Source organism: Corapipo altera, unplaced genomic scaffold (assembly GCF_003945725.1).
Source record: "Corapipo altera isolate COAL_440 unplaced genomic scaffold, ASM394572v1 61411, whole genome shotgun sequence".
NCBI lineage: Eukaryota > Metazoa > Chordata > Aves > Passeriformes > Pipridae > Corapipo > Corapipo altera.
In genome coordinates this window covers 10,942,013-10,968,536 of record NW_020884875.1, presented here as the reverse complement: position 1 = coordinate 10,968,536, position 26,524 = coordinate 10,942,013, and the positions used below count along the sequence as shown (strand labels likewise).

General features: G+C 38.4%; 1 protein-coding gene across 1 annotated transcript in view; it reads right to left on the bottom strand.

Annotated features, from left to right (window-relative positions):
* ARSB (arylsulfatase B) overlaps window positions 1-26,524 on the bottom strand; it is a 68,831-nt gene that overhangs the window by 30,401 nt on the left and 11,906 nt on the right. Inside the window, exon 5 of the mRNA XM_027634547.1 lies at window positions 3,840-4,083. Coding sequence (XP_027490348.1) covers window positions 3,840-4,083 — 244 coding nt within the window. The remainder of the gene's footprint in view (window positions 1-3,839; window positions 4,084-26,524) is intronic.

Genomic DNA, 26,524 nt, shown 5'->3' with positions numbered 1-26,524 from the left:
GCAGTATGGTTTAGATTCCTTGACTAGTTGCATTTTAGTACTGTTTTTCATATTCTCAATTACTACTTTTGTAAAATATATTATTGATATTATCATCGTATTTTCAGAAATAATTTGTAACATGACATGATTTTAGAGGTGCTAGATATATTGTAGTGTTAACCATGATAATCTAAGGCATTAGAAAAGGGGAATCTACTATGATTTATGTAAAAGGTTTATACCTGAGACTGGAAAGATCTGGCAGCTATCCAAAAATAGGCTGACACAGTGATACTATCCTAAGTTATTTTCAAAAAGAAGTTAGAGACATTAGAGAGGAAGTTAAATTTCATCTCAAAGGTAGTTGAAGAAAAATAAAAATTATGAAGCACTGGTCTAAAGATGTGCTTCAACAGGATTTTGCACAAAGTAGTCCAAGATTGGTATAGTTGGAGAAAGACTGGGAAGGTCTGTGTGTGGAGACAACAACATGAACACATAGCAGGGAAAGGGCCTCGTTACAGCCCATGTTAATGACAATCCAGACTAGCACATTAGCAAGATCGCAATACATCTGAGCTGTTCCACAGGGACATCTGGAGACAAAACAGTAATGGCCCCTGGGGACTCACAGAGGTGGAGCAGAACATAGAAGCAGCATCAAAAGGATTCAAACAGGCACAACCAGACCTGTGCATGGTACCCAGCCTAAGAACAACACAGAAGCAGCTTGAAGGACTTCACAGCTGGCATGCCCAGACCTTTCCACCATAACAACAGATGCTGGATCCAACATCTGTTCACAAGCATCATGGAGGTGGGATGCCAGGTGGATGGCTTGAAATCCTCTGCCCCAGTGCCTGGCTGCTGGGCAGACTTCTCAGACACACACACATCTCTTGGTGAGTAAGACTGTCAGGCTGTGAGAGTGCAGCAAAACCTGTCTTTTTTCAGTTTCTATTTTAAACGAAATCACATTCCTCCTCTATTACCTCTCTCACTGATACAGTGTTGAAGCAGTATTTTCTACACTAATGGGTCAGCAGATTGATTTGGAAAGAGCAAACAAGCTTTTGAGTACAAATCTCTGTCAAAGAGCTTTTAAGTAGCATGCAAAGTTTTAATGAGGTGTTCAAGCAGTGAGAACACAAACATTGTGTTTTCTCAGTTTCATGCATTGTCTGAAAGCAACTTAGAGCATAGCTTTCTAAAAAGAATGCAAAAGGAGGTATTTTTGTCCTCAAGAAATGTGCTCCTGAACTTCATCTTTTCATGCTATTTCCTCCTAACCATTAAATTTCTTCTGGTTCTTTAAGTCAAAATTAAGTAGAGCAGGCATGAAATGAACAGTTAGGCACATATGTGATTCTCAGCACTTCTTTTTAGCACAATAACTTAATATTAATCAATGTCATGGTAATGTGATTCCTAATTTGAACTACCAGTCATTTTAAGTTATGACAGAAAGTTCATTTTGGTCTAGCATTTCAGAATTTGTACTTAGGATTTAACGGTTTTGAGTTTAATTTCTGTGTTTTGTAGACATATTAATATTTCTATATTGTATTAAATTTATAAATATTTATTTACAGTGGTATAGTATTTTGTTACAAATTATTACATTATATTACTTTCTATTGTTACACAAATAGCATGTTAAGAACACATCCTTTAAATACTGATCATTAACAGACAGATATCACTGAAATAGATTCAATATTTTTGTGACTTCTGAGAATACCTGCACTGTCTCATATATTGTTTTGAATATCTAAACCAAGGTTCCAAATTTATGATCTTTTTCTTTTGAACACACACACATAAGAAACAGTAGGCTCAGGATTAAAGTACCCTCTCCACCCAGGAAAGATTCACAAGAAGCATGTGCATCTATTTATACTAGACTGGACTGAAAAAATCCCCATAGACGTAACATGGTGAGTGGCTATCAATTTCCTTTTTTCAAATGAGTTAGGATCTTAGCAAATTATAATTTCACTCATTATTAGCCACCTAGTCCAATAAAAGCAATATATTTGAACTTTCCATCAGATGCCACGAAAAGGGCACTGTGCCTTCATTGTTTGCTATCCAATATTCAAGTGACCTTTTGAGTTATGATCATGAAATTTAATACACTCATTTATCCTGATTACATGGGAAAATCATGTGAAATTTGACATTTTGGCTGCAAGGTCAGCCAAAGACCAGCCTAACAATTAAAAATTCTGACTTTTTACCTGTCCAGACAGAGGCCCTCTACTGATAGAACTAAAACCATGGCAGGAGGGGTCACCTGTTCCCTGCAGCAGTGCCAGTAAATATTGCATTCATTCCCTTTACAAAGACATAGGACTCAAATATCAGTAGGGTGCTGGCACAGCCATACCTATCCTTCCCAACATGTAACTCTCCTGCTGAAGTAATCTGACCTGAGAAGATCGGTCCATTGCAAAGAATACCTAGTTGAAACAGAACCTGAAGTAGACAGGAATTCCACTGGTAGCCGGAAAAAAAGCCTACGGTTTAGGTGTACCCTGGATCTTGCTGATGTTAAGTTTCCCGTAGGAACACTGACAAGTAAAACATTTTTCTTTCTCTGGCTGGATGGGAGTCTCCATTCCTTCCTGGAAGTTAATGGTCCCTGGCCTCAATCATACATATCGTTATCTTCTTCCACTTGGAAGACAGCCATACAATACACCTATTTTAGTAGAATAAAAGAACACTGAAATAAAAGAAAGGCTTTGAAAGATGAAGGACTGACTGAATATAAGTCTTGACTGAAGATACTGCAAAGAGTAACACCAGAGTTTCTTTTGATAGTTTATTCCCAGGGCAAAAAATCGTTACCAGTTCATGTCTATTTAATTTATTCTTTACATTCTGTTATTCTCCTTGCTCTGCTGAGCTCAAGGCTTCAGTAATTAGCACATACTCACATGTGCCCAGAGCTCCCACTATCCAGCATTTGTGATACCACTTTTATTAATCTTTTCCAAAGGAAAAATGTATGGGATTTAACTCATTTTTCTTTTAATGCCCAGAAGACTCCATTATGTGAAATAATGGGGTTTGGGATGTCCCAGTTAATCTCACCAGCATGAGAGGTGCACAGAGTCAGACAGAGCCCAGTAAAAGTAGTTTGGTCACAGTATCTACCCAGCTGGAGCTGTACTGGCTCTTTTCTCCAGTCATCTAAGCATATCTGCACTGTGCTTCTGAGCATTCCAGCTTGCTAGAATCAGTCACAGCATCATAACCCCTCAGGAACCAGGTCCATTCTACTTTTGTACTTGATGTCACACACTTTTTGAGCTACCGGACAGCATGATACAGGCCTATGCAAATGGTTACACTTTGAGCAGTACTAGGCCCTGTACTAAACTAAAAAACCATCAAAGTGGAATCTGTGTTCAGTGAGTTAAATGTCTGCATAGATTTTTTTACATGTCTAATTCCTGATGCATGCTACAGAGACACCCAACTGGGCTCTGTAGAGAGCAGGTCTTGGTCCATAAAATTTACTTCTATTACATGCTGCGCAAAATTAATTAACATACTTTGGGATCACAGAGTGTTCTTGATAAAGTAAACCTTGCTTATGCGCTGTTGTGTTTATACTGAAAAATTCAAAATATCAAGTTAAAGCTGTATGGAGGCTTTGTATCTGTGACCAGGACTAATTTGCAACCTGGATAATTCCCTCGTGGACTGCACGATTAACTGCACTTATACCTTCCCTTTATTTAGGGAAAGGAACACATAATATTTCCCTCCTAGTTCCAGTTCTGTTTTCTGGGCTGATTAAACTCTTATACCAGAATGCTGACTTGGTGATATGACATGTAAGTTACCTGATAGCTTTCCAAACATCAAAGCCATCCAAGGGCTTAGTGCCATTGGTATGTCCTCCAGCAAGGTGCACCAGTGTTGGCAGCCAGTCAGAGATATGGATGAGTTCATGACTTTCTACACCTTTTTGTTTCAGCAAAGGACTTGCAACAAAGCCTACTCCTCTTATTCCTCCTTCCCAAAGGGTCCATTTTCTCCCTCTCAGTGGCCAGTTATTCCCACCTGCCAAAGTCTGTCCTCCATTATCTGAAAAACAGGTAAATAAAAGGAATTCCTGGTAAGAAAGAAAAAGAACAATCCTCCCCACAACACTTACTCATCTACTGAACAAATATTTTCACTATACAGGCCTGTTATGAGAGTACTTAGATAGTGCTGTTAATGTCACACATTCAGAGCAAGTAACAATGTTAGTTAACACTTACAAATTCCTACAATGAAAAGCTATTGCTAGGCAGAAATAATACCATACCACAAGACAATGATTTAGAAAGACTTTGCTGAGAGCAACTTCTGACCATGATTCAAAGTACCTTTAGGAACCCAAAGCTGCCAGAATCAAAGATTTAAAAAATTTAGTTCCAACTAATTTAAAGACCACAAGAAGATTTGCTGTCAATGCCATCATTAGACTCAGTATACTCTAGTTTCCAAAGTCGTATAGTACGCTTAAAATGGAAACCTGTTATTGCAGTCTCAGGACTGTACTCGTACTCCTAGTTTAGAAGCATTTTTTTCCCCTAGATTTTTAGGCAGCACATTGATTTGTAATGTCAGACAAAACAGAGAGTCTCTCAGGCAGAGGGAGATAGCCCTAACAAAATGAGTTGAAACTAGTTAAAATAGTTAAGTGATTCCGAAATATACTGAATTTATTGTCTGGTGAGAATAACATATAAGATCGTTACAGAAAAAGTTGCATCGTGACTACAGTAAATCAGAAATATCTACGTGAATTAGAGATAGCTCATGGAATGCTTCTTTTAACTGTCTCTGACCAAACTTCTACATTTAGAATAAAATCCAGATTCTTGAAGTTAAGAGAATTAAGGATTCTTTGAAGTTACTTTTAGTTCTGCTGTACAGTTGTTCTTGTTCAAACCTACTGTAATGTTCTCAGAAGAGACATTCCTGGCAACTCTTTTAAGCATAAGTTTCCTGTATTTTAATGAGATAAAATTTCCAATAGTAATTGTTGAACTGACATTCAGTGTAATTTGACACGTTCATATTGTATTTTCTGATTAAAACCCAGGATTTTGAGGGAAGAAACATGAAGTACATATCCAAGACCTTACAGAAGAACTTCACTGTAACCACAATAAAATTATCTCCCTTCTGGTTCATTAATTAGGACCAACTAAACCGCCACTGAACATCTTTCTAGTGCACACAGGAGACCATATTTGTCCTACTAAGGAACAAATTAGATGTCTCTGTGAAGACTTTGAAAGGTGGAAGCCTAAGCTAAATGAAGCACTTGGTAAATACAGAACGATTTGAAAAGTGTGAAGTGTTCTGTGGCCCAATTAGCTTCCAGTAGGGTTGCCTGTGTGTCCTGCACTCGGGTTAAAAATAAAAGAATTCAGAGCTCTACCAATACTTCTCACACAACAGCGTTGAGTTCTGAGAACTTAAAGAAGTTCCAATTACATTAAAAAAAACAACAAACAAAAAAACCCCACAAACAAACAAACAAAAAAACCCCACAAAAAAAACCCCAAACCAGTTTCAACAATTTCTTCTACTTGTAATATAAGCAGGAATTCTTGTCAGGGATACTCATGGGACAGAGCTTTCAGCAGATTTTAATCTTTGGTGGCCTTAGAATAAAAGGTAACTTATCTACACTGTATTAGAGCATAGTTTGAACATACAGTGGGATCAGAACTTAGGTATGCTAAATACCTTATCTGTATCACAGACGCGGCCCGGGTTTGATTCCCGGTCAGGGAACTCCTCTGGGCAGATGGAGCTCATCAGCCCTGTAAGGCCATCCATCTAAGAGAAGGTCACTCTAAACAAACCTACGTCCTGAGGACCTCACTGCCACTGTCCAAGCTCACTCCGCCCTGGAAGATGAACCTTAGGATTAAAGGGTGGGCTCAGTTCAGCGCACACTGTGTCTCACCTAAAAAATCCATCGCGCAGGCTCGAAGGGTAAAGACCTTTCCCAAATCTTCATTCGCGAAGACTGGCCATGATGATGATCACAGACTACTTACTGTCTGTTAAACAGCAGCACATCACATGAGGGTTTTTTTTATTCCTGATTATCAGTGACAGAGTGGCAAGGAAATTCCTCTTGAATTCATGTTCAAGTGCCACTCCCTGCCTACTTTCTTGACTGAGTTATCACAAAAGTGCTGTAGGGGGAAAAGGATGGTTTCTGTTTTGATTATTGAAGTTTGTTTCCTTTCCAGGTAGGCAGAACAGAACTGATGTGTCACTGGCAGTTTATACATTAGTGGCACCTTCCACATGGTCTGAACTGTTATCAAGGACTTCAAATATCAACAATTTGTTAAAGAGGAGTTGGTTACACAGTAGTGAAAGACCATAATGAGGTCTGTCTTCTTCATGGCTAGGCTTCACGAATGAAGATTTGGGAAGGGCTCTACCCACATTTGTTGCAAATGCGTTGGTGGCTAAAAAGGCCAATACGAGACAGACACATCTGGTTGCAAAAGGCACAGCAGAAAGACTCCTTAGGTGGTATATTCTGCAAGGCACGATTCTTTCTGTGTTGTCTTTTCTCCTCAAGGGTGATCCTGCGTGCTTTCTCAAAGGCATCAGTAGCGTTATAGATGGTGTGTCTCCAGACCTCCCGGCTGGAGGCCAGAGTAGATCAGTTATGTTGATCAATATGGCCAAGGCTGAGATGTTGTTTCAGGGAGTCCTTGTATCTTCTCTTTGGGGCTCCTCTCTTGCAGCAGCCGGTGGCAAGTTCACCATAGAGCAAGATCTTAGGGAGGCAGTGATCCTTCATCCTGGAGACGCGTCCTGTCCAGCGCAGCTGTGTTCTCAGTAACATGGCTTCAATACTTGTGATTGCTGCTTGTTCTAGAACAGATGTATTGGTCACATAATCTGACCAGTGGATGTTTAGGATTGTGAGGAGACAGAGTTGATGGAAGCATTCTAGGAGTCACAGGTGGTGGCGGTAGATGACCCATGATTCAGATCCGTATAAGAGAGTAAATGGAGTCTGTATTGATAAAATATTAAGCTAACCACTAAACAATCAGGATGGGGAGGGAATAAACAAGAAGCCACTGATTGCATGGAGTACAGACATGGCAGAAAGGCAGGCATGAACAACCACTACAGAACTGTAATGGGTGTTCTTGTCAGTCTAAATTACAAGAGTATGTCTGGACAGCAAGAGACAGAATGGGTACCGGCTGTGTACGTGTCATGGATATACCATGTTCAGATATCTTTCCTCTAAGATACAGCTGCAGGTGTAGACAATTGATGCTAAAAGCTTCAGAATGCCACTGGATGAAAAGATGAAAAAATAATTTATAGCTCTTATATGAAAATATATCACCTCAGTCTCAGGAATTTCTTCAGCCACAAACTGATGAAGATGTGAAAGTTTTCACAAAACTTCTGGTGAAAGGCCCAAATGATTAGCCCCAGTACTCTTTCCTAGATATGTGCTACCAGGCATTGCCATAGTGAGGAGGTGCTTGGCTAGACAAATCCTTCATCTGTGGAAGTACAGCCATTCGTTTATGTTCCCAAATAAGTTAATCCTCACTAACTCCTTACACTATTTTAGCTAAGTATTTCAGATATGGAACAAACTTCAAAGTCCATATGGAAACTCCTATTAGTTTAAAATACACACTTAAAATCCACTTAGGTATGAGACAAATGGGATCATTGTTCCTTCATGTTGTACACTGGCTTCATATCCAATTCAAAATCCATTTTAAAACAATATTTTCCAACTGATTTATCATCCATTTTTGCAATTGTTTCTCTCCATGACTCATCCTGATACTTTATCTCAGAAGACAGTCTCCAGAGCAAAGCTTTTGGAATCAAGCTACCCACAGCTAGTGACCTTGGTTTGCCTATTATTAAAGCTTCAGCCTTGCTACTTCAGCTAAAAACACAAACCTCCCCCGAGCATGATACTTATTTATTCTCTTCCTCCTGGAGACAAACATCAAATGTGATTTTCATTAAAAATACTGAAATAGTTTGGAAAATGTAGTGAGCAGATGCTTCCTATCTGTAAGAATCGTTTTTGTAACTACATCTATATAATTTAGACTGTAGTAGTACCCACAAGATACTACAGGAATTAAAAAAATCATAAAACTAACCAGCTCTCATCCCTAACGAAATTATGAAAGGGAGGAGAATAAGGCTATACTTAGAAATTATGCTACTTGGCATAAGCATTACCTAGCTAATTTATGAAGCTTTGTTTGCTCTCTTGAATGGAAGGACTGCACATTTTTAAAGAGCTTTGTTGCTTGTTGGCTGGCTTGCTTTGTTAGATGTTTAGCTACCTTTATTTTCTCACAGTATTAACCACTCTTATTTATTATTATATATATACATAAGACTCTTATGTGTTACTTTAAGGAGGGGGGTACCGAGATGCTTTATTTCCATTCTGACAGAATTTTCCTCTACAAGCTGAAATTTGAGACAGCAGAAGAGAACTTTGGGGAGAGACAATCTCACTGATACAAGAAGGAGCTGAAACAGTTTGTAGCAGGCATTACCACCATGAACAAAAAAATGCACAGAAGATTATGCAGGGTAAATGCAAAACAACAGAATAAAAGAGAGCAACAGAAGCATCCTGGCCTTTAAAAGGTAGTTTCCATCAACACTGAATCAACATCAATCTCATTGATCGCAAACAAGTCTGTGTAATCATAAACAACATGTGCAATAAATACTTTTGAGGTCAGGAACCGGTCAGAAGAGTCGCTAGGTACAAAATCCAAGCTCATCTCTAATATTATTATCCTTTGCCAATTTACATAACTTATAGAATCATAGAATGTTAAGGGAGTTGGAATGGACCCTAAATATCACCTGGTCCCAACCCTCACTGCCATGGGTAGGGACACCTCCCACCAGACTAGGTTGCTCAAGGCCAGGTTTGGGGCATCCACAACCTCCCTGGGCAACCTGTTACAGTCTCTCACCACTCTCATGTAAAAAATTTCATCTTAATATCTAAGCTAAATTTCCCTTCTTTCCATCTATTCCCATTACTCCTGGTCCTATCACTACAGTTCCTGACAAAGAGTCCCTCTCTGCCTCCCCTGTAGGCTCCGTTCAGATACTGGAAGGTTGCTATGAGGTCTCCATGCAATCTCCTCTTCTCCAAGATGAACAGCCCCAACTTTCTCAGCCTGTCTTCAAGTGTTTCAGTCCTCTTATCTACTTTGTGGCACTCCGGACTTGCTACAAGAGTTCCTTGTCCTTCTTATGCTGGGGACACCAGAAATGTACACAGTACTCTGGGTGGTATCTGTCAAGTGCAGAGCAGAGGGGGAGAATCACCTCCTTCCACCTGCTGGCCCCACTCCTTTTCAGGCAGCCCAGGATTCAGTTGGCTGTCTGGGCTACAAGTGTAATTCTATTTTTATTCTGTGTTGTCCTTCAGTACCCAAGGAACAGGAACCTAATATAAACTGAACGTACAAAAAAAATTATCACACTGAATAATTTTATTGGAACTGAAGCTAACAAAATCAGTAGTTCTGAAGCTCCCCTTAAACCAATGCTGTGCTTCTAAATCCAAAACACCTCCACATTTCCTGTTAGTTTCTCCATTTGAATGTATCTGTGGGACATGCATCCTGACAAAATAGATTGACATGGAACTCTTCAGAAGAAATAACTTTTGTCTTCAAAATAGTCATTCACAGTACCTTAACCTCTTGAATACTTTTTAAAGTACTGGTAAAGTTGATCCTCTGTAAATATCATGCACTGCTATAACAAAACTAAAGTTTTGAAGTAAGAATTTCTTTCATCTGTTTTAATTAAAATATCTGTGAAAAAATTAACTGTTTTTCTTCTAACTCTAGCAATTACTCAAATATGCCTTCAAGAAAAACATTGTTTCTTAAAGGACTATTTCTACGTTCTTTCATACTTCTATTTACATTTAATCACTTTCTCATTCATCTTAAAAGTCCATACAACATTGTTCACATTAAGACATTTTAATGAAGTGAGTTCAAACAACAGAGGTACATAGTACCTCCATCTCAAAAGAATTTGGGCGAAAATAGGACATATTTCCCCCACAGAAAATATAATCTATTCTCAAAAAGCAGGTGTCTGTCTTGCAAACTACTGTGATTTTCACATTAAAGATAATGAAGAGGAAAGGTTCTTTTTAAAAAATTATTTAATAAAAACCTTTCAGCATAAGAAAAATAAATGCAAAATAAAGCTTGTGTGTCTTGAATATACAGTATACCTTTAAAAGTAAAGGCAAATATTTTCTTCTCACGAACATCTGTTTTTGTAATTAATATTCATTGTCATACACATGAGAAACAGTTTAATTTGTTAAATCTGTAATTTCTAAACTGTAAAAGATGTTTTGCAGGAGTTTTTAAAGGAATCAATAAACAAAACTAAACAGAGAGGCCCTTCTGTTCCTCCCAAACACTTCTCTGAAGAGCTGCCAGCTGCCATTTTGACTAGCACAGTGTATACATGCAGTGATGTGGGATGTATGTAATTAGTAAGCAGTTTAATGATTAAGAGTTCTTTAAAGAGGAGATGGACAATAAAAAACAGCAATAAAAGAATTCTGAGAGCAGTAACTAATGAAGCATGGATTCAAGTTTTCAGAGGGACTCACTGGTTTACAGAATTACCCTGGAACTGAAGCTGTACAGTCTGCTTTGTACTACGAAGATAACCCACACTGGCAATAGATACTCAAAATTATGGAGAAAACTTCATTTGGGATTTGTACCTCATTAGATAGTAGAAAACCAAAAAAATGGAAAAGTGTTGACTTAAGAATGAACTCTGACAAATGTCCTCCTCAGGATCATAAATATCTTTTGCCTGTGCACATTCCTTGCCATGTCCACAGTGGTTACAGAACTCAGGGGCAACATGAATAGCATTAATAGATTTGCTAAAACTTCGAGCATCAGAGCTCACTCCTCTGAGAAATTTAGTTTAAACTGATCAATGGGCTTGAAATTTATTGTTGGGAGGACAAATTAAATGGAAACAAGACTGCAATATTGTATAAGGCCAGTTCTCCAAGAATGTAAGCTTAATTTTGCCTAGTTGTATGCACAAAAGAATCGTTATTGTCTATGTAGTGGAATGAAAAATATTAAAAAAGCTATAAAGAAGCCTTTATGTTTTACTTTTTGGATGGTGAGAAAAACACTGTAATAAAAGTTTCCAAAGACCACTTAAGTACAGTATGGCCAACACCCTAACTTCTCCACCATGTGGACAAGTGGCCCAAGCAACTTCCTTCCTGCAACTTCTACTCCCTGCACATTCTATCTTAGCAGCTTCTGACTGTGACATTGCCTCACATGAATGGTCTAGAATAAAGGTACTATTTTCTCTGCAAATAGGCCAGAAACTGTCTTTATTTAAAGATCTTTCTCATTGCTTTTTTGTCAACTCTTAGGGCTTAAGTGTGTCAATTAAAAATTTCCTTTTGCCTTTTTTTTCCAAAAGAAACAGTATGCTCCTTGCAGAGGACCAGGCCTCGTTTCAATTACACTATAGAAAAGTGATTTTTTTTTTTAACAGAGCATACTTTTTTTTTTCTCCCTGGTGACCACTCAGGTAACTGCATTCTTCTTTCAACCACAACTGAGCTACACACCACAGTCCCATTGACGTGCCTAGCAAATTGTTCTAGACAAGCTCCTGAGAGAGGGTTTCCTGGAATTTCTCCACAGATTCTTCCAGGATGGTATTTGGTGCTGTTACTAAGCAGTTTTCACTCCAGCATTTCTTTTCAGTCTTTATATATTTTTAGTTCAAATAATAGGAGGCTACCCATAGCCTTCTCACCAGAAAAAAAATCACTCGCTGACTACATTTACTGTGCAAATTGTGTTAGACAGTGAGAATACCTCATAAACACATGCATGGTTTACATAAACTATCCTTAACTTGTATTTATTTTAAACCTTCCATTCTGTGACAATGATAAAAGTGCATCTAAGTTTGTGTTACATTTTATACAACCTGGATTACAGTATCACAACTGTAATCCTAAGTATATGTCCTAATTATCATGGCAAGTTTAACAACTGGTTTCTGCATTTGCAGAACAAAGAGTGATTGATCTAAGAATATGGAAAATCTTTACGACAATAACTCTAGAAAATACAGCAAGAATTAATTACTTCCTACAAGAAAAATAACTATCTTAAGAGAAAAAAAAATCTTTCAGCACAGCAATCCAAGGGGTTAAGTATTTCTGAACTGTTTTGCACTGTATATGTCTCAAAGCAGAACAAATTCTTCATAAATAAACTTCAGCAGTAAGTAACAGAAGCCAAAAACTGCTTGATACCACACATACAAAATTAAACATGCAAAATACTTTATGCAAATGAAGTTTATTAGTTTAAATACTTCCCTTGGATACCTACATTCATTTTTAAAAATAGCTATCAAAAGTTTAATATATCTGCATGTATATAACTCATATGTCCACAGAGCAAAAAATAACCAGCCAAGATTTACCAGCCAGGAATCAGTCAAAAAATAAAAAAAAAGGAGGGAGAAAAAAATCAAGGGCTGTGTACCAAGAAAGTCTTTGACTATGCAACCACTTTTTTATCCTGTTCAGAACACAGCACAAAGAAATTATTTGACATAGTACATCTGCAAAGGCAAAGTAAGAAGAAAACTTGACTTTAAATATCTAGGATTATAAATACAATTAGATATTACAACTCAATTCACTATCTGTTTATCATGTACTCACGATATCTATAACCAACCATTAGAGTCTTTAAATATCTAATATAGCACTTCTGGTTCCTGTTTACCAACACCCGCATGTCCTTTTTTCCTGAAAACGGTAACAAAACACCTGCCAAATATTCCTACTGTATCTACAGAACTTTTCAAATCCAACACTGGCATGCCCTAGCTCTTTTTCTCTGTTTCCACCTGTACTTAACCCCTTTTTTTTTTTTGAATTGATGAATTTCTCTGAAGTTGCAAGAGAAAACTCCCATACCCTTTAATTTCTCCTCAAGGGCCCCTGCAGTAAGCTGATCTAGTACACATCTGTCTGATATGTAAACCATGCCAAGCTCTGTTTGAAAGCCTTGTCTAAAGCCACACAATATTTTTAAAGTGAGTACAGACCAGAAGAAAAAAACAGCTTCAGTTTATTTTATAATGCAGGGTATTTCAATATGTTACTCAATTAAAGCATCTTCAAAATAAGGAGAAAAAGGAACCTTTTAAAGTTCTGTTAATGAAACTAAAGGCTGCTAACATCCTATAGCCATCAACTAGATGTAATCTAGCATGAAATACATGCACAAAGTATGTGAAGGGGAAATACAGTCAATAATAACTCCTGTTCCAGTTTCTTGCTTCTGATTAATACATTACTGGCTTTATGAAGAAGAGGGTGGAACTAAAGTGGTTTCTCTTTGCTAAACAGACCAACAGAGTCCCTCCTATATGCTCCCTCTTTGCATTTAAAATAAATAATTCTTGTAATTGTAACTCAGAAGAATGTTTAGTTTTCAAGTGCATCTGCGTTATCTCCCTACCAAACAGAAGAGACATGTCCATATGGTAGACAGTCACTAACAAAAAGAGGACTGGGTAAGACTGACATATGACTGCAAGTATGCTGGGAAGAACTGAATTTCAAGCATTAAATTTTCTAAGTGCAGACACTGTCCAACAGCTGGCAGCACCTAGGTGTTTTTATTCAGTAAAAACATTCGGAAGTTTATTTGGAATACATTTGAGTTTCTTTCTCTGCTCCTGGAAGCAGTGTGACTCTCTTAGAACAAACCTAGTGCTGTAATCCAAAAAATACTATGGATCTAATTAGAAGGCACATTTATAGCAGCTTTTAGAGCAAAAAAAAAGCAGGAAGTCAGGCCACTGTTACTATGCTTACAGACACTTTGTATAAGCAGCAATCAGCCAAAATCAATGCATCTACACTTTCAGCTGTATGGAAAATACCTGACCTCAGACCTGCTAGCTTTATATTTTAGGTTGCAGTTGTAAGGTAAGAAAACAGGGTCTGATCCCAACTGTGAAGAGAGGAGCTGGTGGGAAACTAGTTTTACATTTACTGATAATCAGAGTGATATACAAGAAAAGATGTCCCTGACTTCACACGCAGCAGAGGCTTTAAGGTGCGCATTGGCCTGCAAGGAGGCTGACAGCCTTAGAAGATCCTTATTTCACTCTTCTCCATTGTCATTTGATGGGGAGGAAAGAAATTACTACTTTGACCTAACACTCTTTGTTTCCTTTTAAAATGAAAAAAAACCACCAAAAAAACCCCAACCAATGAAAAAAAAACCAAAACAACAAAAAACAACCCAAAGCCAAAAAACAGAAAACCACTTCCAGGGATGCGAAGCTGCCAAACCTTAGAATTACATGCAACCAGCAGAGACAAATGACCTAATATACAGGCATTAAAGCCTCAGGGTTCTTCCCAGAACCCACGTTTTCCATCCTAATATCCTATACGCCCTCTTTCTTGGAGTTTACTTGAGCTGAGGCTGCTCCAATTGCCTTCTGTCACTTCTCTGGCACACAATAAACAGAGCAATCTGGAGTTCATTTAAGTAGTTTAGCACATCAGGATACAGCTGGGAAAGGTTTTGGGAGAAAGGCTGGGGAAAAAGAAGAGGGCTGCACACAGTACAGCCAAGGCTGCGTGCAAGAAGGCAGTGCAGATGGGCACCTTCCAACACCACTGCCTGCAGACAAGGAAAACTGCCCCATGATGAAACTCTCCAACCAGCCCAGGAACAGGAGAAGCTTCAGTTTGGGAGATTAAGAAGTCCACTCCAAACAGCAGGAGTGGCAGGGCTACTACTCTGTGTAAGGAGTATTAGAGCTGATCCTTGGACACCCAGCACAGAATCACAGAATATATTGAGCTGAAAGGGACCCACAAGAATCATCAAGCCTTGCACAGGACCATCCCCAAGAGTCATACCATGTGCTTGAGAGTATCACCCAAACACTTCTTAAACTCTGTCAGGTTTGGTGCTGTGATCACTTCCCTGAGGGGCCTGTTCCAGTGCCCAACTACCCTCTGGGAGAAGAAGACTTTTCCAATACCTAACCTAAATCTCCCCTGATACAACTTTAGCAGCAACCCAACTCCTCCTGTGTGTCTGTGACTTTTATATTTTACCCTCTACAAGCCAGATCTCTTTTTTTCTTCTTTAGACACGTGCATTGGCTTTACACAGTGCAAGTGATGACTTGATTCCGGCAATTGGACAGATTTACATCTGTTTTTCACATTACTTTTGTTTGAGAGGAGTGACTTGAGTTTTTAATCACTTGGGGCCCTAGCTATACCCATAATATATTGACTCAATTCACTAGCAGAAAGAGATAGATACCTGCTGGCATAAAGATATAAAAAAAGGAAACAAAAGTCTTCAGCAGTTATTACTTACAGGAGACATTTGGAAAAAGTGCACCTTAGTAAGAAGTATGTGTCCCTAAGTTAGTTCTCACACCAAGTACAAAACCACAAAACCTGAAACTCTTCACTCTAAAAAGAAAAAAAAATAATATTCTTTATAACACTGGTCTTAGAGGGGAGATGAAAAAGGCTAATTGCTTTGTGATCTGTTTTAACTATTTTCCCTGCCATAGGCTACTTCATTCTCCTAGAAATTCAGATGAAACAAGACAGTTAACTGGACAAGGTGAAAATTTATCAGTCTTGTATAGGTGCATTCGGCATTGTCTAGGCCTCTCCCAACAGCCACCTTAGCTTTTGCTAAATGCAACCAAGCTTACAAGGGAGGTTATTTGACAAGTTAATGTGATGACACAGAAACATAACTAATGAAGAGAAATGGAAGTTTACATAAATAATTTCTGTTCTCTTTAATAATAATCCAAGCAGTGTTTTTAACCAGTTTTCATAAATCTGTTTTTCAGAAATGGATTATGTTTTCCAGGCAGGAAAATGGCAGATAACCTATTTGCTGAATGAGTGCTTCAGAGTAAGTTTATGCTTGTTATTTATTCCTTTAACATCTTTGCTTGGTTACAGGTAACAATGGCTGAATAACATATTGCTGAAAAACGATGTTAAGCCAGACAAAACTGAACCTATTTGCTCCAAATAAACAGTTGTGCTTAATATTCTCCTCCTTCATTTGGTCACATCAAGTGACTGACAAGAAGGAACACTTGAAATTTTTAACTTATTAATGGTTATTTTTTTCCAACTTTGTGATTTATTTTTTTCCCAGATACATGCCAAAACATGCCCTCTTCTAACTACTCCCACGTTTCAGTCTCTGCAATATGCCTGCAATAAGGTCACAGCAATTTCCTCTTGGCAAGATCCAACCTTTCTCCAATATCATCATCCTTGAACTTTCTGCCACTTTTGATCATATTTCCTGAATCCTGAAGTTGTGAAATCTCTCCTCTTGGCAACTATCTAGCTGTACAGACCACATTCAGTACTTAAATACACACTATAACTCTCAGAGATTTCAAAGGGGAGTTGTTCGTATGCACAACAGAAACAACTGCAGCCTTCAAAGGAATGGCTGAATTGTATATTTTGCTCTTGCTGGGCATTATAGTTTTTATGGTTTTGCGCCTAATGATCATTCCCTAGAATGCTTACCCTGGAAACTCTATCCTTTACAGGTTTTCTTCTTCCATTCCTTGAAGTGGGTAAGAAGCTGAAAAATCTACCCTGCACTAACAGATTCCTCTGCTCAAAGACAGCGTTTCACTATAAACAACGCTTTAGTCCTGGATGGTCAAATGTTTCACTCATACCTCAGAAACAGGTTAATTGTTTCATTTTCAGAAGACATCTCGCCTTCTTTGTTGTGCAGATTTCTTATCTAATGTAATGATATTAAAATAATAAAGCACATCTGCTTTGTGATTCAACCTGTGCTTGCCAAATGAGTTTCTGCCCAATTGCTCGTCATCCCTGATGCCACCAACAGTCAGAATTTACCTTCTTCTCTGTATTATTGACCAAACCACTCAAACCACTGATCCTCCCTCAGCCTGCTTAGTCCAAACTTGCATAAACAAATGTCAGTGGGCTAGGTCAAATGAGGTAATGGTGGCACCTTGAGTGGTGAGCTCTCCCAGTCTCCACAATTACAGTTGCAGTTTTATCTTCCTCATAAGGACTTCTGCCCTCATTAGTTACCACCACCTGACCCATACATGTGAGTCCAGAAGTCCCGTCTTCCTCATACTCCCACTTTAGCAGGGGAGTTACTAATTTTTCAAAAATCCAACTTCAGGTTTCTCTCAGGATTATGGAATACGTGACCCATTAAATTAGTCAAGGTCTTCAGGTCCATGTTTTCCCAAAGCCTATCTCCTCATCTGCCTTAGGCTGCAGCAAGGCTCTGACTGTACTAATTTAAAGAACAGAGCTAATTAAAAGCTCTCAGATCACACAAGGGGTCAACAGTTCCTAAAAACGGCTGGTATCATTGCAAGTGTGCTTACTCTTAACATAGTTCCATCAAAATTACTTGATTTAATAAACTGAAACTACTGTAGCTATTGAAAACATTCAAGCTACTCAAGGTCACTTGGAGAGAATCACAGGAAGCCACGTGCAGTCCCTGAGCGCAGCTGAGAGACCCCAGGGGCAATCGCTTGTGAAAGGAGGCACCTGTGGGCAGAAAAAGCCCCTAACCTTAGCCCCACACATCAGCATTGCTGTCTACAAAGTTATTCTTCCTCCTGAGGCATGCATTTTTCCTTTTATTTATTTTTTTTTGCCATTGAATTCTTTCTGCTACCTTTGACTTTCTAATGAACTGTAACTGATGGTCAGCAGTAGTTTACCTCTCCCAGTCAATCTGAGCCATTTGTGGTCAGTAAAATGTAATTATTAAACTGTTTTAGACAAAAGCTTTGCTTTTTCAATCCACTGAAATCAGTGGAATATAGCTTGATGGCAGCAGAATATGAATTTATATCATTTGCAGTCACAGCTGCAATGAGAAAAGTAATGGAATGCACCTTTTTTTTTTAACGCACATGAGTAATGGGAAAATTCTATTGAATGGAAGAATACTACTGAAAAAACTTGTGACTTAACAAAAAAAGCATGCATAGGATGCCATTCTTAATATTCACTTGTTACAAATGCTTATATGATTGCAAAACATGTTACATTGCTGCAGTGCAAATTGAAAGAAGTAGACTTAAAACAGACTTAAGGAGATACAACTATTAAAACTGTCATTAAATTCTGCATAGCACATGTCAGCATACTCTATTTCATTGTTAATTTGATAAAGTATATACTTGCAAGACACCAGAAGCAGTGCAGTGCTTCAATACATCCAGTTCTCTGCAGTGATCAGTAATAATCTTTTGCATATTCTAAACATGTAGGTCATCTACAATACAAGAAGCCAGTAATGAAAAACCTGCACCACATTTGCTGCATTATTTGTTTTTATGTGTCATTGGCTAGAGCCATTTACTCTAAAATATAAGTGAAATTACTGCTGCAGATTTCTGGTTCTTCCTAACCAGTTCAAGCAACTCTGGAATCTTAATACAGCATTCAGGGTCAGCTCACTTCAATGTAGACAAAGCTCTGGCTGTACTTTAACCTGAGAAAACACAATTGGAGGTCAAAAGCAGGAGCAGGCACAGGCAGCATTCCACACAGCAGTAGTGCTCAAAGTTCAAATAAAACATGGGGGTGTTCCTTCCTGCCTAAAGAGAAAAATAAAGATAGATGCTGTAGAGTGAGAGACAGATATTCCAGTCATAGGAGGCAATGAAGGTATCCAGAAACACAGATATTTCAAAACATAATAAAGAGGAACATATAGAGAAAGCAGAGGAATGATTAAGACTGAACTGTAAGGAACTCAAATTTACAAAGAAGGAACCTTTCAAAAGGAGGGGAAATTAAATTATTAGTTCCAGTATTAGTACAAAGAGAGAAAAGAAAACTGCAGGGGACAATGCAATAAGAGCTCTCCAAGCCATTTTCACATCAGACATTTACACAATCTGATACATTCACCTGTGGCCAAACCTCAACATCCACTGATAACTAACATGCATATGTACTTCAGTGTTTCTTTTGGTATTTTTAACTCAAAAATCTGTAAAATGTATGGCTTCCTTGGCATTTGGAACACTTCCATTCTGACCCTGTAAGTAAAATCTGCTGGTTTTACTCTCTCACAAATTAAGGCAGAGAGGGAAAATCTTACTCTTCTAATGCATGTTAAAGTGAAATCACCCACAAATATAGATCTGTTATATTTTACACATAACAATGACATGAAATAATGAAAAGTGAGAGAGAGAAAAGAATATGAAGGACAGTTGTGTAGAGCTTTTATTTCGAAGCTCTTAAATTCTTCTGTACAGTTTAGCCTAGGAGCATACTTCAGTTCTGGAGTATTCATAAATATACGGAACAGATGTACTAACCAAACCATAGTTTATATGAACATATATGAAAAAAATGAAAAAGCAGAGAAGGAAAACAGATCCAGAACATCTCAGCAGGGATTCAAGTAACCCTTTTCAGATACTACTTATTTGACTAAGGTGATCTTACAACACCTGCAACTTCTTCCAAATTCTTAAACCAGATCAGACAAAATTGCATGCTTCTTTCCCAAGCGAATCAGTGATTGATTTTCCCTGTGTTTCTACAGGGCTGTCCATGATTAACAATGTAAGTCTCTTGGAGAAGCAGTATTTCTAAATAAATATGAAAGCTTTGAGTCAGACAGTTCTACGTTGTTCCAAACAATATTTATCAGTAACAAAGGAAACCTAAAAATGTATATAAAATTCAAAGTTCAGTCTATTTGTTTTAGTTCTATTAAACAATTATTGAAGAAATACTGAAATACAAAACTGCAAAAAGCTAAGGAATTCCATTTTGATAACTTTGTATGATCTTCTGTAATATAATGCAGTGGTGGATTTCGCAGTCCTGAGAGATAAGGGTCAGGCAAAGAGTGAAGTCAGGACCCTGAATTTTAGGAAAGTGAACTTCCAGCTCTTCAAGTTAGACTCCCTGGGAAACTGCCCTTGGGGACAAGGGAGTAGAATAGAACTGAGAGACCTTTAAGGAAACTTTCCACAAAGGGCAAGAGCTCCTGATCTCCAGGTGTAAGAAATCAGGGAAGGAAGGCAACGGCTAAGTCAAGACCTGACAGTTAAATTAAAGGGCAAGAAGGAAATGTACATGCATTCCAAACATGGAAGCAGGAACAGGTATCCTGGGAAGAGTATAGGGATGCAGTCCAAGGCATGCACCAAGGAATAGTTGGAGCTGTGCATAACAAGAATAACAAGGACTTCTACAGGCAGAAAAGGAAGGTCAAGGAAAGCGTACACCCTCCAATGAGGGGATAAACTGGCAACAAAGGCAAACTGGTAACAAAGGCTGAGGAGAAGGCTGAGGTCCTCAACAACTTCTTTGCCTCAGTCTTCACTGGCAGTCTCTCTTCTCACACTTCTCAAGTGGATTGACTACAAGACAGGGACTGGGGGAGCAAAATCCTTCTCACTCTACAAGAAGATCAGATTCATGACCACTTGAGGAAACAGAACGTACATAAGTCTATCGGACCTAACCAGATGCATCCCAAAGTCCTGAGGGACTGATTGAATTGCCAAGCTGATCTCCATGCCATTTGCAAAAGTCATGGTAGCGAGGTGAAGTCCTTGTTCCTTGGAGACTGGAAAAAGGGAAATACCCACCTTTAAAAAGGGTAGAAAGGGAGACCCTGGGAACTACCAAACTGTCAGCTTCACCTCTGTGCCTGGGAAGACCATGGAATAGATCCTACTGTACATGGAGGACAGAGAGGTGATTCAGGACAGCCAGCATGGCTCCACCAAGCCAGACCTGGTTGGTCAAGCCTGACCAACCTAAATGGCCTTTTCAAACAAAGTGATTATATCAGTGGACAAGGGAAGAGCTAAGGACATCCTTTAACTGGACTACTGTAAAGTTTTGATGCATTCCCTCCTGATGATCCTTCTCTCTAAATTGAAAAGAGATGGATTTTATCTGTGGACTATTCACAGGATGATGAACTGGCTCAACAGTCACACTGACAAAACTGGTCAATGTCTCAGTGTCTGGATGGAGATCAGTCACGAGTGGTGTTCCTTGGGGATCCATACAGGGACCAGTGCTGTTTAATATCTTCACCAATGACACAGTCAATGGGATTGAGTGCACCCTCAGCAAATCTGCAGACAACACTAAGCTGAGTGGTGTGGTTGACATGCCTGGATCCCATCCAGGGGGACCTGGACAAGCTCCAGAAGTAGGCCCATGGGAATCTCATGAGATTCAACAAGGCCAAGTGCAAGGTGCTGCAGCAGGGTTAGGGGAACCCTGGTATCAATACAGACTGGGGGATGAACAGATCAAGAGCAGCCCTACAGAGAAGGACTTGGGAGTATTGGTGAATAAAATCCTGGACATGAGGCAACAATGTTCACTCACAGCCCAGAAAGCCAACCATTTCTTGGGCTGCATCAAAAGCAGTGTGGCCAGCAGTCAAGGGAGGTGATTCTGCCCCTCTTGTCTGCTCTGATGAGACTCCACCTAGAGCACTGCATCCAGCTCTGGGGTCCTCAGCACAGGAAGGATGTGGGCTTCTTGGAGAGGGTCTACAGGAGGGAGAAGATGGTCAGAGGTGCCAGAGCACCTCTTCTATGAGGAAAGGCTGAGAGAGTTGGTGTTGCTTAGCCTGGAGAAAAGGCCTCATTGCGGCCTTCCAGTACTTAATGGGGGCTTAAGAGAAAGAGATTTTACCAAGGACTGTTGTAACAGGACAAGGGGTCATGGTTTTAAACTAAAAGAGGACTGATTTTGATTGGCTAGAAGGAAGAACTGAGTGGTGAAATAGTAGGACACATTGCCTGGAGAGGTGGTGGACGCCCCATCCCCAGAAACACTGGATGGGGCTCTGAGCAACCTGATCGGGTTGAAGATGCCTCTGCTCACTGCAGGGGGATTGGACTAAATGATCTTTAAAGGTAACTTCCAACTCAAACCATTATGTCATTCTATAAAATCAAGGTATACGAAGAAAACATAATAGCAAATATTAAAAAATATGAGTGCTCTACAGAACAGATTTAGTATGTAGTCATGTCGCTGAGTGATTCCTAGTGACATTAGAAGTAGTATTCCTCTTTTTCTTCCACATTTGAAGTTCAAAAGTTGGCTATTGGAGAAATTTAGGTTCTAACAGAGTAATGGCAGTATACAAAATTGTACTTATCTCCTTTGTTATGAAACCAGCTGATCAGTAAATACCATATATTTGGGTATATCTTAATATTTAATACCTTTAATAGTATTTGGTCACTTAATAGTACCCAAGACAATGTACAGGACAAGGAAGAAATTCTAAAAGTTGTGCCAGGAAGAATTCTGAGGAAAACCAGAGAAAGCTTTACTCAAAGTTTTTCTACGCTTTTTTGATATTACCTATAGTGTTACAATATGACTGGATGTGGCACAGTGCTACGGTTTAGCTGGCACAGTAGTGTTGGTCAAAGATGGGACTCAATGATCTTGGAGGTTTGTTCCAACCTTAATGATTCTATAATTAGAAGATTATATCATAGTCTCTTTTCACTTTCCACAGGGAGTGACAGACATTCCACCATTTGGATACCTAAGATGGGCAACAAAGGAAATGGACAGAAAACCATATTCACTAGGTCCGAATAAAATAAAGAAGGAGTAAATTCTTTTATTTCAAAAAAGGAATTTCCTCCCTCCTTTTCCTCATATATCTGATATATTTCCAGTGTACAACATCTCAGCTCAGAATGATGAAAGCTTAAAACTGGAAACTCAAACTCTTATGAATTTGGGACTTTTTTCCCTTTTCTTGTACTATTGCATCAAGAGATTTTACAAGTTGTAAACAGCACCAAGAGAAACACACTTCTAATACTGAATATTACAGCATCTAAAGCAATCCTACCCCTGTGCCACTGTCAGTCATGCAGCACAGTTCCCTTAACAGAGGATGAATTACAACGGATGATTGATCGAGGACAGGTTTTTCAACCACCTTTGTCTCACTGATCCAAAACAGTATGAGCCATTATATTGGACAACAGAAGATGCTGCTTCTTTTTCTCATTCATGTAATTCTGGCTTTTTTTTCCAATACTAAGTTGTTTATTTTCCTCTCTTGTATTGTAATACTGCATTTTAAAAATCAAATTCAATTTAAGCTTGAATACTAGCAACTATATATGTTCCCTTAATTCACAACAACTAAACAATAATGAGTGTAACAAGTATAGAAAAGGATGGCAGAAATAAGATGGCATATCCAATTCATTCGCAGTTTAGTTTTGTAAACATTTACTACATGTTACATATATCGTGCTCCTTTGAAGAGCTGGGGCTTTATGAGCAATCATGCTCTTATACTTAATCAGAACCTCATGGAGGTCAGCGTAAAGGTCCATCTGTCTGAAGCAGAACAGGAAAGTATATTAAAAGTTAACTGGGAAATTATTTCATATGTAACTTACAGATTTTAAGAAGCCAATTTAACAATGTTAGTGTCTTGGTATTGTTGAAAACAGAGCATGTCAATGAAGTGCCTAACATTACCTTCAATATTCCTATAAAAGAGATTTCTGAAGTTTGCAACTCAAAATAAATAAAAGGAGTAACATGCAACATGCAAACAAACCCACAAAAGTACAAAGGAGAGAAGGTGGGACAAACCTGCTATGCCTATACCTTTTCTCCTGTTGCCTATTTCTGATGAGGAGACTACAGAAGAGCCAAACCCCAGAAGTTTTGTTTACATTAAGTGCTGACATCTCTGTTCCCTAATGCAAATCTGGACTTTGTATGATTTTGTTTTAAACACTAAGGAAATTACAGAAGCTGTCAATCAGTCATAGTAGTAAAAAGCAAAGAATGGGAACTACAAGCAAGAGTGATACAACATTTTAAAACCCTCTCAGTTATTCAGCAGACATGATCCCACCACATATCATTTAATATGTACTTATTTAAAAATGAAGTGACGAATATAAGCAGGAAACAAGTCTGCATGCATAACATTCATACACAGAAGTTTGAATGTAAACTACAATCAGTTGCCAGTATCAACAAACCAAGCAGGCAGTTAGCTCTTGGTTTGTCTTGGTGGGTTTTTTTTAAATCTTTTTTAATTTTCTGCATGAAATTTTATATATGTGAAAGGGAATTATATAGCACTTACTACTGCCAGACACAATATTAGCAAACATCAAACAGCTTCAATGCACAGCTCTGTAAATGCATCTCATTTTTGACCTCCAACATTCTTGCTGAAAGTCTAGGTCACAGAACAGGACATCAGAGCCCTTCCTTTGTGTGATTTAAGCTCATGGTTGTGACTCACAGTTAAACAGAGAGCACTGTCAATAACATTGGTAAAGGATGACATTTGGAGAAAATTTCTCCCCTCTGATCTTCACAGCATAAATAATGCTTAGTCTGTACATGTTCCAAGTGCAGGACTCCTACTGAAGTTTCATTTAAAAAAGAGTACAGAATACACAGCATAGATCTACACTGGTGATAAGAGACTTGCTGCATGAATTAAAGAACAACTTTGCCCTTAATTTGAACTCAAGTTCTTCCCTGCTTCCCCATATTCCATCCGAAAGATCCATGTGTAGCTGTGTTTTTCAGTCATGTTGCAAGTGTGATAGAAGAGGAAGCACACTGCCTCTGACAGCTAATACGAAACACGTACTTCCAGTGAATGAAACCAAAATCATTTGGTTAAGATCAGTTGATGAGAAAACATCAACTGATTGTTGATGTTGATTGTTGTGTACTTCAGTATGATGTATACTCTCAGCAGAACGAATAACGGTGAATGTTCAATGTAAGCAGCAGAAAAGCCTCTCTGTCTTCAGAGTGCTGACACATTACTGTATTTTCAATACTTAATACAGATTTTTTTGTATGTGTGATGGAAGAACTATTGAAAGCCTTTCAATTAAAGGGACAATAGAAAACTACACCTTCTACTATAAAATTCTGCTAATGTAATTATAGTTGTGCTTTAAATACAACCATAGGGCTTTTATTTTCCATCAAGAGAACATAATACCCCTCCTGCATCAGAGCACCATTTGCTGAGCAACTTTACTGTGCATTAACAGAGTAACTTTCACCTAGTTGGGCTCATGTAAATCAAGCTCTATGGTTTTTTGTAACTCACCAGAACTGTCTCTTTATTCTCCTAACTTTTCCAGTTAGGGAAATTGAGCTCATGGAAAAAAAATGCATCTGATGTACATAAGCTTCCAATACTTGGCCTACAAAAGCGACACGAACAACGTGCTTTTTTCTCCTATTGAATTTTTTTTTCTTTTTTGCTTCCTAGGACAGCTTTCATGACAGGAGCAATCCTAGTACAGACAGTTCCAGGCGACTGCTTTCATTGTGAACAGTAATTGAACAAGTCTCAGTAGTTACAAACCCCGCTGTGTCAAGGTCTACACTAGCATGCACTATCACTAAACACCAGAGAAACAACACATAAGGAAATTTTACAATAAAAGCAACAGGAATAACCTGACAAACTGTTCATATGTCTGCAGTATGCAAGTCAAGCAAGAGAACTTTGACTTGTCCCAGTTACAGGGACAGGCACTAAACCTGACCACTGACTGGGTGTCAAAGATTCTGACAAAAAGAATAATGGCTTCTTAAACACTATTATTGAGAACAAACTAGTGTAGTTTAACAGTTAATCACAGTTTAAGATAACCTTTGGAGAGCTGTCAGAAATTATTAAACATTGTTAATATATAAAATTAGCTGTTTTCAGCATTTGTCTCAGTCTGAGAAAAAAATTGCTAGGATAGCTATCAGCATGCTTAAGTCAAAGTTTTACAGAAAACTGGCCAGCTTGCAAAATTCTGGGAAAAATTCACTTCTGAGTATCATTTACAAGTGAACTTCACTTTAAGCACTGACGTTTGCTAAAAGCCAGAAGAAAAATTCAAGATTCCACTTAGGATGGAATTTTTGAACATAAGGGAAAAAAAGAAGTGGGTGTCTCTGGTACAAGGTCAGTCCTTGTTCAAGAACTTGGCTTTGGAGTGTTAGGTTTTGCATGGAAAAAGTCTAGGTGGATGGGGAGGGGTTAATGCTAGAAGAAATGGAAGATAAATAAACACTTAATACAAAAACATTTAGGGTTTTCAGTGGATTTTAAAATGGGGGGTGAGAAATCAATATACTGACTATTAACATCTATCAGTATTAATTTGAAATCCATTTCCATATTTCCACCTTTGATGATATGTTATTAAAAATACACTCATTACTATTATCTGCATCATACGGCAGAGATTTTTTTTATTTCTAAAAAATATATTCTCAACACCCATACTTTAATGTGGAAAAAGCCTA